Source organism: Thamnophis sirtalis, unplaced genomic scaffold (assembly GCF_051295495.1).
Source record: "Thamnophis sirtalis isolate CommonGarterSnake01/CBP01778 unplaced genomic scaffold, rThaSir2_p1.2 scaffold_8, whole genome shotgun sequence".
Classification (NCBI taxonomy): Eukaryota; Metazoa; Chordata; class Lepidosauria; order Squamata; family Natricidae; genus Thamnophis; species Thamnophis sirtalis.
Window position 1 is genome coordinate 67,220,905 of NW_028261388.1, and position 18,134 is coordinate 67,239,038.

Consider the following 18,134-nt stretch of genomic DNA (forward strand, 5'->3'; position numbering starts at 1 on the left):
CCTAAGTGTTTTATGAAGATATTGAGGAGTATTGGGCCTAAGATGGAATCTTGCGTTACTCCATTGCTTACTTCCCTCCATGTTGATGTAGTACTGTTAAGGACTACTCATTGAGTATGGTTTGTCAACCAGTTACAAATCCATCTGATGGTGATGCTACCTATCCCACTTTTTTCTAGCTTACCAAGAAGTAGGTTGTGGTCTTGTCAAATGCCTTGCTGAAGTCTAATTATATTATGTCCACAGTATTTCGCTAGTCTACTAATTTAGCCACTATGATGATAATGAAATAAGATTGTTTTGGCATGATCTGTTTTTAACAAACCCATCCTGACTACTAGTTATTACTTTACTCATTTCTAGATGTTGGCAAAGCTGTTTTTTTATTAACTTTTCCAGTATTTTCCCAGGTATTAATGTTAGGCTGAATGGGTCTGTAGTGTCCTGGGTCTGGGGTTTTTTTCCTTTTTTGAAGAGGGGAACCACATCAGCTCTTTTCTAGTCCTCTGGTAGTTCCCTGGTGTTCCAGGATTTTTGAAAGATGTGTTACAGTGGTTCTGAGATGACATCTGCCAGCTCCTTTAGAACTCTGGGATGTAATCCGTCAGGTCCCAGTGATTTGTATTCATCAAGATCTGACAGGTGTTATCTTACCATTTTTTTGCTTTTGCTTTTGCTTTTTGCTTTTATTTCCAGTCTGTTATTTACAGTTATGTTTCTGGTAGGTTGGGCTATAGCTTCTTTTTGCATGCAGTCCGATGCAAAGAATGAGTTAAGCAGCTCTGCTTTCTCTCTGCTGCCTGTTACTTCCTTGCTGTTTAGTGGACCGATTGTTTCCTTGATTATTATTATTTTTGTTATTGATATGTTGGAAGAAAATGTTTTTATTATCTTTGACTTTTGCTGCAAGTCTTTGTTCTTTTCTGAGCTTTTCCTTTCCTGAATTCTTCTTTGCAGATTCTGGCTATCTGCTGATATTCTGCCTTGGTTATGTGTCCTTCTTTCTATTTTTTGTGCTTGTCCTTTTTGTCTTTCAATTTGTCAGAGACATCTTTATGCAGCTGTGCTGGTTTCTTCTTGGATTTCTTGTTTTTCATTTATAGTTGTATTGTAGTGGGCTGGGTTTTTATGATCATATTTTTCAGTTTCCCAACCTTCTTGAGTTGTTTTCCCCTTAAGGATTTTCAGCCAAGGAATCTTTCCCAAGGTCTCTGTCAGTTTGTTAAAATCAGCTCTTTTAAAGTCTGGTATCATTATGTTCTATTGCTTGTGTAGGTGTTATGCTGAATTCTGGTATGACATGATCTCTCTCATCCAAAGTTCCTGTAGTTTCAACTCCCTCTATCACTTCTCTGTTTGTAAGAATTAAGTCCAGTATGGCTGTCCCTCTAGTTTCCTCCTCTACCTTTTGGACCACAAAGTTGTCCGCTAGGTTGGTCAGGAACAGAATTCAGTCAGTTCTGACAGGTTCTGAAGAACCGGTAGTGGAAATTTTGAGTAGTTCGGAGAACCGGCAAATAGGCTGCCCCTGCCCCCATTGCCTCCCAGCTGATATTCTTTTGTTGCTCTGAACAGGAGAACGGAGCTGGAAAGCAAGTTAATGGGGTGGGGAGGGAATGGGAATTTTGCCATAACCTTCCCCCAGGAATGGGGAGGGAATGGGGATATTGCAGTATCCTTGCACTGCCAGGCCCACAAAGCTACGCCCCCAAAGTTACACCCACAAAGTTACACCCACAAAGCCATGCCACACCACAAAGCCACATCCACAAAGCCTCGCCCACACCACCGGTAGTAAAAAAAAATGAATCCCACCACTGGTCAGGAATCTATTTGATTGCTCACTTGGTGCAGAATTAATCTTCCAATTGATTTCAGGATAATTGAAGTCCTCCATTACTATTGTAGTGTGTTTTCTACATATATTTGTCAGTTGGTTGGCAAAAAGTACATCTATTTTTTCTGTTTGGTTGGGTGGCCTGTAAGATACATCTATGACAATGGCCATAGACTAGGGTTACATCCCTAACAGTTTTCGTCTTTGGTTTTGTGCATTTCTGTGGTAGTGTAATGGTCCTTTACTTACAGTGCAACTCCATCTCCTCTTTTATGGGATCTGGTTTTTTTTAACAGTTTGTTTCCTTCTATCAGTATGTTCCGGTCGTAGGTTTCATCCCACGACATTTCTGTAATTCCAACTATATCATATCTATCTTGCACAAAGTTTAGGGAACAAACAGGGTGAACTTGAACTATTAGTACATTAATAGTTCAAGTTCACCCTGTTTGTTCTCCAAACTTTGTGCATTTATATATAGACACTTGAGATCTTTATGTCTGACTCTGAGTATGCTTCCTATGTCTCCTATTTTATCAGGTTATCCTATTTGATTTCCTGATAAGTTGAGCCAGTCTTTTTGGGAAAACATTCTTCCCAGTCTTTGTGAGGTGCAGCCCCTCCCTTGCCAAAAGCCCATTATGAGGTAGTGCAGACTCCAGGAATCCAAAGTTTTTTTTAGCAACACCAACCCTTTATTTAACCATTAGTTTGCTTAAAAATTTCTAAAAAACTTTAGAACGGATCCTGCACAGAAAAAGACCAAAACCTGTTCTCAACATACAGGATGTATAATAATGAATTTAAATTACAGGAAAGATGATTCTAACTTTTTTAGAATACTAGTCGGTTGGATACCTGTGCTTCACTACGAAACTGGAACAGCAGTAGGTAGCATCCTTCACCACCACACTCCATTATCCTGTAGCTGTAAAAGGCAGAAGCAGACACAGATTTCTTGACAGGAACTTTGGTGTTTGGTTCGCACTGAGGTATATTGATGTAACAGCCATCTTCTCCATGGCAGAACCTAAGAGGGTACTGGAGAGCATCATAGGCACAGTGCGTCTCACTGATTCATAACAGCCTGTTGTCTCTGCTGTGGAGAACAATATCTCTCTTCTCAAAATCCTGATTGACAATGAGAACAGCCACTTCTGCAGTTGTGGAGGCATTGAAATGACTTCGGTGCTCTTCAGAAGACTTCCTATTGGTGTTAATCACCACTTGGAAGTCTTTGTGACCCTTAGGAACAGAATCAACAGCAGCCTTCAGTTCCAGAATATATTCATTGTGTTCGCGCAGCAACTTCTGCAGTTGGCTAACTAGTTGTGGATTAACGCCTGGGTAGATTGATTACTGTAGGGGTTATTAGATGTATACTTTTTACAGCCTGTCTACTGACTTGGGGATGAGTTTGACGATACTTGTGTGCAGCTTCACTCACTTGCCCTTGTCATGGTCTGATCACTTCCGGCTGAGGCTTAACTTTCGGAGGCCAATCCCCCACTGTAGGGAGGAGGAACCGATTAGGTGGTTCCGCCCCAGGCGCCTGATGGACCCAATGGGGTTTCAGACGGCGCTTGGAGAAATACCTGACACTATCGTCCACAATCCGGTGGAGTCCTTAGTCGCTGCTTGGAATATAGCGGCGACGAGGGCTCTAAACCGGATTGCGCCTTTGCGACCTCTCCGAGGCGGCGGATCCAGGAGGGCTCCTTGGTTCACCGAGGAACTCCGGGAGATGAAACACCAAAAGAGACGCCTAGAGCGCCGCTGGAGGGCCAGTAAATCTGAGTCAGACCGAGCACTGATGAGAGCCTTTATTAGAGCCTATCTCGTGGCAATATGGACAGCGAAATGTTCGCATTTTGCCGCCCTTATTGCATCCGCCGAATCGCGCCCAGCCGCCTTGTTTAGAATAACCCGCTCCCTCTTGAAAGGGAGGGATGCGGGTGACCCTCTACAGGGTAGAGCTGAGTAATTTGTTATGTATTTGACAGATAAAGTCGCTCGGATTCAGACAGAGCTGGACTCCAATTGCACGATACCAGCCGAGGTACCGGGGGAGGGTCTTGAGCATGCTTTATGGATTGAGTTTCAACAGGCTTCTCCTGATGAGGTGCACAAGGCCATGGGAGCAGTGAGTGCCTCCACTTGTATACTGGACCCGTGTCCCTCCTGGCTGGTCTCGACCAGCAGGGAGGTGACACGCAGCTGGATCCAGACGATTGTGAACACCTCTCTCCGGGAGGGAATCTTCCCACCCCTCCTAAAGGATGCGGTGGTGAGACCCCTCCTGAAGAAATCGTCTTTGGACCCAGCCATCTTGAGCAACTATCGTCCAGTCTCCAACCTTCCCTTTGTAGGGAAGGTTGTTGAGAAAGTGGTGGCCTCGCAACTCCGACGGTCCTTGGATGAAGCCGATTATCTAGACTCTTTTCAGTCGGTTTCAGGCCTGGTTACAGCACGGAAACTGCTTTGGTCGCGCTGATCGATGATCTCTGGTGGGCCAGGGATAGGGGTCACCCCTCTATCCTTGTGCTTCTTGACCTCTCAGCGGCCTTCGATACCATCGACCATGGTATCCTTCTGCGACGGTTGTGAGAGGTGGGGGTGGGAGGCACCGTTTTGCGGTGGTTCTCCTCCTACCTCTTGGACAGGTCGCAGTCGGTGTTGGTCGGAGGGCAGAGATCGACCCCAAGGCCCCTCAAGTATGGGGTGCCTCAGGGTTCGGTCCTGTCCCCCCTCCTATTTAACATCTACATGAAGCCGCTGGGTGAGATCATACGCCGGCACGGGATTAAGTATCACCAATATGCAGACGATACACAGCTGTATCTGTCTGCCCCGTGCCAACTCAGTGAAGCAGTAGAAGTGATGTGCCAGTGCCTGGAGGCTGTTAGAGTCTGGATGGGAGCAAACAAGTTGGCACTCAATCCAGACAAGACCAAGTGGCTTCTGATGTTCCCTCCCAAAGATTATCCAACTGTTCCATCTCTCAGGCTGGGGGGCGAAATTATACGCACCTCAGAGAGGGTTTGCAATTTGGGAGTCCTCCTGGACCCACAGCTGACTTTAGAACACCATCTGTCGGCTGTGACCAGGGGGACCTTTGCCCAGGTTCGCCTGGTGCACCAATTGCGACCCTACCTGGATCGGGAGGCCCTTCAGACAGTCACTCACGCCCTTGTGACCTCAAGACTGGATTATTGTAATGCGCTCTACATGGGGCTGCCCTTGAAGAGTGTTCGAAGACTCCAATTAGTCCAGAATGCAGCCGCGTGAGCGATTGTGGGTGCACCAAGGTACACCCACGTTACACCTATCCTCCGTGAGCTGCACTGGCTACCTATTAGTCTCCGAATCCGCTTCAAGGTGCTGGTCGCTACCTATAAAGCCCTACATGGCATCAGACCTGGGTACCTGAGAGACCGCCTCCTGCTGATTACCTCTCTCAGACCAATTAGATCGCACAGGTTGGGTCTCCTCCGGATTCCATCTGCCAGCCAATGTCGGCTGGCAACTCCCCGGGGGAGAGCCTTCTCTGTTGCAGCTCCGGCCCTCTGGAACGAGCTCCCTGTTGAGATCCGGATCCTTACTACCCTCCCGGTCTTCCGCAAATCCACCAAGTCCTGGTTGTTCCAGCAGGCTGGGGGGAGCTGAGAAGCATCTACCTCCATAGAAATTGTGAATGTTGGTTTTGTTTTTAATATGTTGTCTTTGTCTTGTTCCCCCCTTTCCCTTGTCTTTTGTGAGCCGCCCGGAGTCCTCCAGGAGTGGGCAGCATACAAGACAAATAAATAAATAATAAGACTTGTGTTTTCATAATCGCATCTATAAATCTTTTTCTGTGTTTTTGCCTCTTTTTTCTTTAACTGGTGTTATAGTAGAAGGAACAGATTCATTTGAACTGAGGAGGAAAATAAGGGGGGGAAATCTACCTCTGCCTATTAGCATCCATTGGTATTCATTTGGCTAGCGTCCTGTCAGTGTGTGAGAGAGTTGAGGGGTGTTTGGAAACTCAAACAGTATTTGCTGTGTGAGCAAGGAGACAGGAAGGAGCCTGGGAGTAGCTTAGATCAACTGTTCTGTAGTAAAGCTGCTTCCTGCTGTGAAAGTAAAACTGAAACTCCTCTCCTCTGTATTTTGCATTTGGAGCAGATTTCTTTTCGGGTTGAGTGTGGGAGTAAAACTCCTTAGCATCAGAGCGTGTTAATAATAATATAGGAAATACTAATGCTCTGATGGTCATTTCAAGAAAAATCCTTTTTTAGTGAGCACCTAGAAGCCAATGGGAACATACGTGGCAAATTTGAAGTTTGTAGGCTTTATGGTTCTGGAGATTTTGTGATGATGTGTGAGTCGTATTTCGCTTTTATATATATATAGATTAGCCAAGTATTCTAAAAAAATAACCAAGAGCAGTACAATATATCATTAGATGTCTTCATATGGCGTCTAGATAGGCATCAGCTTTAAATGCCTTTATTTCAGTAATTCCTTCACTGAGGAAGTTGAACAGTATATGGCTTTTTCCAACTTTGTGGTTCTATGATAGTTACAAGGAAATTACTGTTTAAATATATTTTCCCAGATTTAAGTGTTAGCTAGTCATGTTGTTGCATTATACATGTATGAATGAATGTTTATTCTTCCCTTTTCTTGTTTCTTTTTTACAGATCTCCGACCTTTACCTGATGTAGCCTTGACAGGGACCTGTACTCGAGAATGCACAGAGTTTGGTCACTCTGATACCTGCTGGATGCCAGGTCAGTCCTCTCCAAACCGGCGGCCCAAGAATGCCCTCAAACTCTCCACATTTGTGCCTTTTCAAGACAGAGGGAGTCAAGAACAAGTTGGCAATGGAAGCCCCAGACTCTCAGAAGAGCGCAACACCAAAATGGCTAACCTCCGCCTGCTCCCCACATACAGTGCCTTCTCCAACAGTAGCCATGAGCCCTGCAAGAATTCCCCCATGGAGGAAATCCCTCTCACCCAGACCTCAGATTTCCAGACAGCCACCACACCATCATCCCAAACTGCCAAACGAGAGATCTACCTGTGAGAGTGAGGAGGCCACATAATATCTGAAAACAATGCTGAGACCAGTGTCTAGTGCTCCACTATGAAGTGACTTTTCAAACTGTGATTTTTTATCACTCAGATTGGCAGTTCTGTGCCTGTCAGATGAGACTGCCTTGCCCAGTCATTGGGCATGGAAACACTTCATTAACTGATTCCTCACTGGGCAAGGGAACTGACATCAACCTGAATAGCCAAGCTCTCAATAGTGTGGTCCATGGATAACTGGAAAGAGAGAGAAGGGAATATAGTGAAGAGAGCTTGGCTTCTTGGTTTCAGGGCTGGGGTGGGTGGGAAATGGCTTAGTTACCAAAGGTCCACGCAGATTTGGTGGAGTCCATTGGGCACAGGGCTGAGAGCACTTGGCACAGGTACAGGGGGAAAAGCTGCCTCTCTTGTTACTATACTCCTGTAAATATGAATTTTAGGAATGACATTTATGTCTTGCCTGATTGAGTATTATTTGTCCTTGGAACAAAAAGACATTGAAACAAACAACACCACAGGGAGAAAATTTCATCTTGAATTTTTCACCACAGAAGAGCACATTGGGGCAAGCACTTCCAACCAGCCCACTCTTTACTTCCACAGTGTAAATAAGAATGAAGCATCCGTTGGGAGGGGGGTATTCTGGCTGGTCAGCAGGACTGAGTAGGAAGGACTTGGCAGAGTTTTTAAATCTTAATCACTTTTCAGACTTCAGAAACGCTTATCAGGTATGGAGGAGCTCTATAGCTAGTAGTCAGCATTTAGCTGTCCTCCTTTGCCCCTACCCCATAGATAATGAACTGCAGTAGTAAACAAAGTGGAAGAACCTTTAGTTTTTCAGGTGGTAGAATGTCTAACTCCCCCAAATTACTCTACTGCTTCATGTGAGGCAGAGAATTTCCATGGGGTCATTAGACCCCAGTGCCATTATTCTGGCCTTTGATTTGTCTGCCTGTAAGCCACCATTGCCTTTGTGAAATGGAGCTTGGACTCAGGGTCACACTTGGGCCCATAGGCCTCTGTATGCTGGAGTCACATACCCCCTCCCTATACTTTTAGACAGCCTCAAGGGATCCAATATTCTCTTCCAGTGCCACATGTTTAGCCACATAGTATCGATTACAGGAGCCTGTCATAGTTTCATTTGAGGCCCATAAAAATGGTGCAACTATTCATGGGCATTATTATCCCCAACCATTGATGTCATCATTTGGGATCACTCAAAAGACCAGCTTTGAATTTATAAGAGAGCACTCTTCCTCCAGCAAGCAGTGGGCTGCTTTGGTGACTACGTTCTTAAATCCCTCAGTATTCTACACTTAGCTAGGCCTGATTCCAGATAGTATAGCATTAATGGCAATTGCCAGCTAGCATTTATGGGACTTTTCCCAGTACATATGATAGTGGAAGACAGTCTCCAGACTGGGAACCTATCCACAGATTAGCTGACATTTGATGTACCCATCTTGTTTCTCTTGGCTTAATTCTGGTTCCAACAGGCCCAACATTTTCCTCACACATTGCCATGTGTTTTTCTAAGCTGTATTGCAGAAGGTGGGCTGGATGTTGCCCTTCTTTACTGTATCTCTGTTCAACTTTCTCAACTGCATGTGTCTAGGAAGGAAAGGAAACAGACATGATATGCTTTGTAAAACTATTGTTTGTGTGGGTATATGGGTATATGTTTGACAGGACTGATCATTTGGAGATAGGTTGGTTATCAAACTAGTAAACTGGTAGGAGCGACATAAAGCAATTTTCATTTTCTTCTGATCATCAGAGATGATTTTTAGGATATGAAATTTTAGTGTCTCCCTGTACTCTCTGTCCTCTAGTGAGCAGATTGCTGATCACCTGCTGACCAAACATAGTGGTAGTGGGAAGCATTGCAGAGAGAAGTCCAATGACTCTAGTCATAAAGTAAACTGCTACATGCCATTGGCGATTAGATGACTGAATTCTTGAGTCTCAGGTTTCAGATCACAGGAAACTTCCGGTGTGTATAAAAAACAAGGACTTCTTCTGCCCCTATACTTTTTAAGGCTCAGGGCTATTTCAGCTGCAATCCATAGGATGGAGACCAGGAATAAAGCACTTCCTATCCACTCTTGTATCAAGAGCCTAAGGTTAGGGTGATCATGTGTAATGTAAACAGGAAAAAGTTCTGAAATAGTTTGTTGATTTTTAACTTAATATATGTGAATCCACATATTATGGCTTAGCAAACCAGACTGCTTTGGCTTGTGCCTCAATTCTTGGTTAAAAATCTGTCTGGACTGTATGTGTAAATAAAGTTATTGAGGTAAATAAATAAAAACATAAACAAACACTGTCCAATCCACCATACCCAGATTCTTTCCAGTGTATGGTATGGAAAGGACAGGTCTTTCCATATTTCTATTCTATTCTATTCTATTCCTCTACTCTACTCTACTCTACTCTACTCTACTCTACTCTACTCTACTCTACTCTACTCTACTCTACTCTACTCTACTCTACTCTACTCCACTCCACTCCACTCCACTCCACTCCACTCCACTCCACTCCACTCCACTCCACTCCACTCCACTCCACTCCACTCTATATTCTATTCTATTCTATTCTATTCTACTCTTCTTTCCCACTATGAAAGGAATAGATGGGAGCCAAAATAATGAAGGAATACCTGCATTGCTCAGGTAAAATTATCCTCTTTTAGGCCTATCCATAGGTTTGAACTCACTTAGTCAAAATATAACTGGAAGCAATCTAATTTCTAGTCCATCCCTTGCAGATGGGAGTTATAAAACTGACCTCATTCCAAAATTGCTTCGGTATTTGGATATACTTGCTATAGGCCCATTGGAACAAATAAGGTTGCTTTTTGGTAATAAGCCAAGGCTGATAACCTGAATGTGGAGAGCTCTTCATCTCTTTTCCTTTGTTTTTTTCCAGAAATATGAAATAAAAAAGACTGGCTATTCAGGTAAAGGGGTTGGAAAACAGTATTACCTGGCCTCCCAAACTCAACTAAGACTTTGAAATATGTTTTGTGTGAGGCAAAAAGGAAGATGGTGCCAGTAGTAATTGAAATGTAGTCTTGAGGAATATAGTCTTAAGAAAAACAAAAGTTGCCACTGAATATAAAAATGCCATAGGAGTTTGTGTGGTTGATAATCCAATGGTCAAAATACCATTAGGAGATACTCACATTCACGATTTCAAACCAGAAAAAAACCAAACCATGCCTAGAAGAAGAGGTTGAGAAAGTTAGGAAGAAGAGCATTCAATGAGTTCTGGTCTAGACAAGTGCGTTCAAAGGCAAGGGGAAGACTTTTGAGCACTACTTTAGGACAAGCCAGGGGTAATACCAAAGGTGCAAGACCAGACACAGATCAGTTGAGTGAGATGGAACGAAGCAACCCCTTTGTAATTCTTCGTGTTGATTCTATTTATACGAGATTTCAGTTCTTGCTTGTGATGCCTTGTTTTTTTGTACAGTTTTATGTACATGCAGGTGTAGCTTTTTCTAAAGGAGAAATCCTATAGCAGAGTAAAGAGTATCCAACTATTTTTGAATTGTGCCATTTGTTTAGGTACTGCCTCTTTTTCTCCTGCTAAGGTTGTATTGCTCTCAATGTGATGCATATCCCTTGCACTGGGAAAGCTTTGGGCCTAGGGCTCTCCCCTGGCACTGTGAGCACAATTGATTCCTTTGTAATCCTTTTTGTTTGGAGCCGTGAGCATGACACCTCGTGAGCCCATTTTGTTCTCTTCCATTCTGTTGGTTTGCTGAGCTGTCAGATGACAAACACCACTGTAATTAGCCCTCCCAAAGCTTTACAATAAAAATGTGAAAACCTTTTGGCTTGGCCTGATTTCTTATCTCTGCAGATCAACTGAACTGTTCTTTTCTTTCCTAAAAGTCAAATTATGTAGCATGGGATTTTTCTTCCTCTCCCTCCCCCAATACTATTCTGTGTGTGTGTGTGTTTGTACGTGCACACGCACACCTGTGTATTAGATCAATATACAACACATTCAAGCATGTTAACTTACATTTAATTCTCTTTTGAATGAAATCCTTTCACATTCCCTGTACCCATTCATGTTCGTTACAATTCAGTTTAAGTACTATATAAAGTGACAAATAACATATACCTCACATATATTCTCCACATAAAAAGTACTGCTTAGTTAATTAACCACAATTTTTCATGTTAATATAATTACATATATAATTACACACCAGTGGTGGGTTTCAAAAATTGTTCAAACCTACTCTGTGGGTGTGGCCTCCTTTGTGGGAGTGGCTTGCCACCCATGTGACCAAATAGGAGTGGCTTGCTGCCCATGTGACCGGATATGAAGATGCCGACGACACTTGTCAGAACCACCTTAAATTACCTCACACACAGTACTGGCATGCATAAGAACATGATGTAAACTTGTTTTTGAAAAGGCATCTTTGGTTTGCGTTAAAACAATTTCAACACACGCAATGTTCTGATTGCACCACAAACACAGTAGTCATCCTTACCTTTCACAGAGGTACTGAGTTTTATAAATATGAGCATGATAGTGTAGAATAATCATATCCAAGGACCAGTGGTGGGTTTCAAAAAAATTTGGAACCTCTTCTGTAGGTGTGGCCTCCTTTCCGGGTCCACTAGTGAAACCTCTTCTAACCGGTTCGGTAGATTTGACGAACCGGTTCTACCGAATAGGTGCGAACTGGTAGGAACCCACCCGTTACACACACACACACACAAATTGTGTGTGTGTGTGTGTGTAGGTCTTTGGTTATTCGGGTTTTCTCCCGCGTAAAATTGGAGGTGTCTTGGCGACGTTTCGACGAAGTCTCATTCATCATCTTCAGGCTTCGTGCTTCCAGGAGCAATGTGAGATCTCGGCCGTTTCTTAACTGTTTCTTAACTTAACTGCCAGTGGGGGTTTGAGCTGATTGGGTGGGAGCTTGGCTGTGTTCTGATTGGGTGGAGGTGTGTTCTGATTGGTTGGGGGTTTGTGTTTCATGTAACAATAGGAGGGGTTTAAAGAGGCTAATGGTGCATTTGCAGTCTGGCTTCTGGTCCTTGGTCGTGCCTCCTCATCAGTGTGGGTTTTTGTCTGCTTTCTTTGTGGATGTGACATCCTGTGTGGCTCTTGTGAGTGTGGGCCTGGTGTCATTCATCATGTTAGGGACTCGTTTATCAATAAGGGCAGGCTTCCAAATGGCTGGCAGGCGGGAGGTATAGAAAAACGCCCACACAGCATGAACAGGCGGGGAAGACTCTGGCTCTTTCGAGAGTGACTCTGAAGACGACCCCCTGGTAAGCGAACTGTTTGAGCCAGTCACATTGCCCTTAATACCATTCATTCCAGCCAGAAAAAAAGAGTAAAGCTCTCCACCCTGCTAGACTTGGGGTGCACCCAATATCTAATAAGACCAAACCTGATCAAGAGATTGGGCATCCGCCTGCAAAAACTAAAGACCCAAATTGCATTCTGTCTGCTAATTGGGCCAATCGCAGGTGTGGAGCCAGCCACTTTTGCTATGGAGCCCCTGGAAATAGCCATGAGGGCCCACGAGGAGAGACTCACCTTCATAGTGGTACAAGGAATGTAGTGGCCAATGGTCTTGGGGCTCACCTGGATGAAATGGTGGAACCTTAGACTGGAAAGAGTGGACCCTAAGATTCCAGTGGGGCATGACCGGACAGGATGACTATAGGGAGGAGCAGGGGGAAAGGCCAAAGAAAGAAATTGGAATGCAGAGACTTAATCGAGGTGTTTAGCGAAGAGGACTCTGACAAGCTCTCCACAAATCTCCCCACAGACTGTGCCTACTTACTACTGTAAGTAGTCCTTACAGTTCTCAGTAATTGGAACTGAGAACTCTGTTGCTAAGTGATGTGATTGTAAGGTGTGATGTCATGTGACTATGCCAACTTATGACTGCAGTTCAAACAGCCTCGGTTGTCATTGAATCCCTCAGAGCCCAATTGGGAATGGGCCCATGTATTTAGGACCAAGTTTCTTAAATGTCATCTACTTTAAAATCTTTTGGCTTCACACATTTTTTGTCAGCTTGTTTCTTAGGTGCCTGACATGCCTCTTCCAGTGCCTTACGGGCAACTGGCCAAGTGTTCTGCAGTTGGGCTATCCACTCTGCTAAAGAGGGTATGTGTGGTTTCTCTTGAGGCAGTTCTGGCATAGCTAAAAAGTCCTGACTGGAGGCCACTTTAAATGGGGTGAACCCTGTGCTACTATGCACAGAATTGTTGTTGTTGTTGTTTTTGAATATATTTTTATTATTTTTACATTTAAAACAATGCAGTACTGTGAAGTCAAAGTGACCATACATTCACATTTTATACAACTAGTCTCAACCATTAACTATTAGCCTACTTAATAGAGTGTCTATCCTTCTGTCCAGTCATAATATATACAGTTTGTTCCAGTCTTGTCACCTTGTCTTATACCACTCATAAAATCTGTTCTAGGCTTCAAAATATTATTCTGTGCAGAATATTATGCACAGAATTGTTATATGCTACCTCTGCAAAAGGCAAATGTTCAGCCCAATTTGTTAGTAATTAATGTAGCACCTGAGGTCATGTTCCAGGACTGAGTTAGTTCTCTCATAATCCCCATTAGTTTGGGGGTGATGGGAGGAGCTTAAGCTCTGGGCAGTTCCCAACAGCTTCAAAAATTCTCGCCAAAACTGATGTAAATCGCACTCCTCTATCAGAAATAATGCACTCAGGCACACTGTGCAACCTATACATGTGTTGTACGAAGAGTTTAGCTAACATCTTTGTGGAGGGAATTTTGGGGCAGGGAACAAAGTGCACCTGTTTTGAAAAAAGATAAGTAACAACCCAAATAACAGTGTTTCCCCCCACTTTCAAGCAATTCCACAATGAAGTCCATAGATATTTCTTTCTGTGGTGCCCTCTTCTGGCAAAACAATATGGGCTGGGCTCTCTAGCTAGCAAAACACTATGGGCATTCTCAGCCGTTTGAGTCTCAGTCAGTTTTTTTTCCTGGTTGAATTCACTTAGACAATTTGAAATAAAGTTCAGCAGCTCTGAGTTTTTTCAAGACTGAGTGCACAGGTTTCACATGTTACTCTAAAGTTTCCATGTAGATGAGGATGTCATCAAGATAAACTAACACACACACATCTTATGCAGGTGTTCATGCAGCACCTCATTTATCAACTGCATAAAAACTACTGGTGCCCCATGCAGTCTGAATGGGTTATTCTAAACTGGAGGGCAATTGAAGGTGGTTTTCCACATCTCCTGATTTTATATGGACTCTGTAGTACGCTTCCCTTAAATTCAACTTAGTGAACAATTTCCCCTTGGCCAGGTGAGCTAACATGTCCCTCATGAGGGGTGGAGGGTACACAATTTCTATGCAAATGGCATTAAGATTTTTATAGTTCACACATAAGTGAAGAGAGCCATCTTTCTTCTCTTGAAATAACACTGAAGCAGCTACCTGCAGCCTAGCTGGCTGGATGAACCTCTTTAGGTTTTTATCAATGAATTACATAACTCCTCCAATTCGCATGGGGTCATCGAGTAAATCTGTGGCTTGAGGAGTTTCACCCCAGGGAGGATTTCTATACTGCAATCAGTAGGGCAATGGGGTGGGAGTTCATTGGAAGCCCTTTCACTGAATGCCTCTCTGAGGTCCCAACATTCCTTTGGGGTTTTCTCCTTCCCCTCAATTCTCTCACGTGCGAATTCTGCCAGTTCTTTTGTGGCTCTGGCTATGCAGGAGGGTTTCCCTACCCCCCTTTCCCAGCTGGGTGGAGCAGATGCATAGCAGTCCCTTCCTCCAATTCACCTGTGGGTTCCACTTCCATAGCCAGGGTAATCCTAGTATGAGGACCGTTCCATCCCTGGGGAATCCTCCATCCACGTCTCTACTGGTTTGGTTACACAATGGGCTACCTCCCCCCCCCCCAGCCACTGACCCATCCAACTGGCAAAAGGCAATGGGTACTTTCATTGTTCTCAGTCTTAGTCCCATTTTTTCCACCACCTGTGGGCTAATAACACACCTGGTGCAACCAGAGTCTAAAAGAGCCAGCATCTTTCCCTGGGCACCAGTTGAGGGTAGAGGGTAGAGCGAAGGTGGCACAGTGTTTAGAGTGCAGTACTGCAGCTGCTTCAGCTGACTGCTAACTGCAGTTCGGCAGTTCAAATCTCACCAGCTCAGGGTTGATTCAGCCTTCCATCCTTCCGAGGTGGGTAAAATGAGGACCCAGACTGTGGGTCTGAAAGCCCTATGAAGCGGTATATAAGTCTAACTGCTATTGCTATTGCTACTGGGGTTGTCATGGGGCCCACATGAGGACTTACTAGAGGGTCAGAGTCAGTTTTGCTTTCCCATGAATTGGCTGGGGTTCCCATCTCCTCCAGGCCTGGAAGAGGGAAATCCATGTCTTCCACACCTTTCAGGGCTGTTTCACTGGCTGCTTCTCAGCTTTTTCTCTCCAGCCAAGGTCAGTTTATGGCCAGACTTAGAGTAGCAATCAGCAGCCCCGTGCCTCTCCTTCCCACATCTGAAGCATGCCGTCAATCTGTGCTTGGTTGTTGTCTCCCCTTTCATTGCTCTACGGACCTCCCTCGAAGCAGGGAGTGGGTTTTTGCTCCAACTACTGCCCCCACGGTGTCAATTTCTGGCCAGGTCAATTTCCACATCACCGGCCAGCACATACTAGCTCTGAAGATCTCGGGGAGCCCCTCGGTTAACACAGTTCTGGTACATGTCGTCATTAAAGCCATCTTTGTAGCCATCCATCAGCGCTTCCCGGGACCAACCCTGCATGAGTACAGCCAGCTCTCAAAACTCCTGAGTGTATTCTGCAACTAATCTCCAACCGTGGATTAAAGATTTCATCCTGGTTCTTGCCTTCCCGTCGGCAAGGGGGGTCTTCAAAGCAGGCCCTCAGGGCCATCATAAATCCATTGTAGTCCCTCAGCTGCAGGGAATCATTGTTTTGAACGGCCACCATCCACTCAGCTGCAGTACCTTCCAACACCATGGTAACATCATGGTAACGCCATGGTAACATCTAACTTTTGCAGCTTCTGATGAAAAATCTTTTCCATACTTCTGCATTAGTTCCAGACTTAAGCTAAGAAAAATCCCAGTGCTTTGTGATCTCCTCCATATTAGTAATAGTTTATTCAATTTGTATGCCGCCCTATTCCTGAGAGACTCAGGGTGGCTAACAACCAAAGAGAAGGAATCTTTGGAATTCGGTGCCTTTGCAGGGCTTCTACCCCCCCCGCCCCCACTTGGGGGAGCAGGGGCTGCTGCTGCTGCCACCACCGCTGGAACTCCAGCTGCCTGTGCTAGTCCTGGTCCAGCTCCCAGGGCAGATTCGAGGTTGGTCAAAGCTTCTGTTTCCTCCTCAGCCTGTTCAGCTCCTCCACACTTCAGCCCGGTGTGACTTTCATGCATTCTCTGATTCCCCCAGGCTTCCTGCAGAAGGTGTAAATCTTGGGTCATCATAAGGTCCTCTTTTTCGGTTTCCTGTCAGGCAGCCTCTGGTCACCAGTGCCAGGTGGCGGTAACTCCCGGGAGAATCTCCTCTGGAGCATCCACCTGTGCCTCTCCCAATGACCATCTGGGCCGAACCAATTTCTCCTCAAGTTTCAGTTCAGCCATCCACTCCGTTTCCAGGGGAGGAAAAGATCCAACAGCACCCAGGTCCTCCTGGTCACTGCATGGGTTAGACATGGTTGGTGCAACCCCCTCAGAAGCTTTAACTCCAGGATGGTTGCAAAGAGAACTTGTTTAATGTCAGGTGTGCTCCTTCAAAATCCAAGAAAGGAAACCCCCAAATACATTGTTTTAGAGAAAAGGTACTTTTACTGGATATGAAATGAAAACAGTGAAAGTGAAGCAAGATCTGAGGCAAAAAGCCACGAACTTATATAAAACAAATATTTACCCAAATCCCTCCCCACAGTCATCCCAACCCAAATGTCCAATTTCCAAGGGTGTCATGTGGGGTGCATCTCCAGGTGGCCTCATCCAGCTAGAATGCAGAGATGGTTGACCTTGACCAAACTCAAACACAAGCCTTCAACATGTGCAGAAGATAATGAGAATAAAACTCCCTTTTTCAAGATGTCTCCACAGCATGACTCCCCTCCCAAACACCATGAACCCCCTCCCTCCCTGTTATTATGGCAGCCGATAGCAAGCAGAGGCTGACAGTCTTGCTCAATAAATAACTTATTTTCTATACCCATTCCTCTACATGGATCTGGAATTAATTTATATTTGATCAAAAAAATCCTTAGCTTTTTCTATGGAATTCAGCCTAAATGTTTGCTCTTAGTAAGTATCACCCCTTCCAATTTATCCCAATGCAATAAAACTTTTTGCTGCTTCAGGATATCAGTAAGGAAAGCATAAGCTTTCCTTTTTCTCAAAATTCTGACCAGAATTTCCTTCAGAACAATAATAGTTATATTTTCCATTTTCAGCCTGTATTTAAAATAGCAATCCATTGAGACAAGATCCTCACCTTTGATGGCAGGCAAACTTTTAGCTCCCCTACAAACTCTCCAATTTAAGGCTTAGAATGCTTTCTCAGCCAGAAGAACACAGATACACCCTGGGATAGGGGGAGGCTTTGGAAATTGACCCCTTTGCTCCCCTGGAAAGCCAGGAGCTCTCAAACTGCTTCTTAAAGAAGAAGTAGCAATCAGGTGAGTCCCTGGTTGGGGCGGGGCAACCAAGCAATTCACTGTGGAATAATCAGCCATTCTAACAGACAATGAAAACCTCTTCTTAGGCACTAGTTAGATTTGTTGTTGGGGTTGTTGTTGTTGTTGTTGTTGTTTTTGCATATTTACCTCCTGAACTGAAAGAGGTTTTCTCTAGTTGCAGCCTACTGTTTCATTTCTTTGTGGAATTTCCATCATTTTTGAGGCTTTGTGATTTAAGATGGTGAGAGGGAGGAGCTGAGATAGCCAAGTCAGAATAAGGAGCCTGATACAAATTGAAACCAAAAGCATGTGGAAACTATTTCTGAAACTATTTTTTTAGTGAATTTTATATTATTAGCTGACTCAACAGACTTGGTTTTCAGAGTTCAAACAAGAACTTTTTCATGAAGTGCAGAGACTGCTGTGGGTTGTATGTGTGAACAGTTTTGTTTTTAATAGCTTTTGATTGCTTATTTGTGGTTATATGGTCAAAGTTCTGA

The 18,134-nt window shown here is 44.3% G+C and overlaps 1 protein-coding gene across 2 annotated transcripts in view; it reads left to right on the top strand.

Moving 5' to 3' along the window:
* Positions 1–10,754, top strand: part of PCDH1 (protocadherin 1) — a 179,832-nt gene extending 169,078 nt beyond the window's left edge. For both annotated transcript variants that reach the window (XM_087721830.1, XM_087721829.1), the window contains exon 5: positions 6,520–10,754. In XM_087721830.1, coding sequence (XP_087577956.1) covers positions 6,520–6,905 — 386 coding nt within the window. In that variant the 3' untranslated portion in view covers positions 6,906–10,754. The remainder of the gene's footprint in view (positions 1–6,519) is intronic.
* The last annotated feature ends 7,380 nt before the right edge of the window (positions 10,755–18,134 follow it).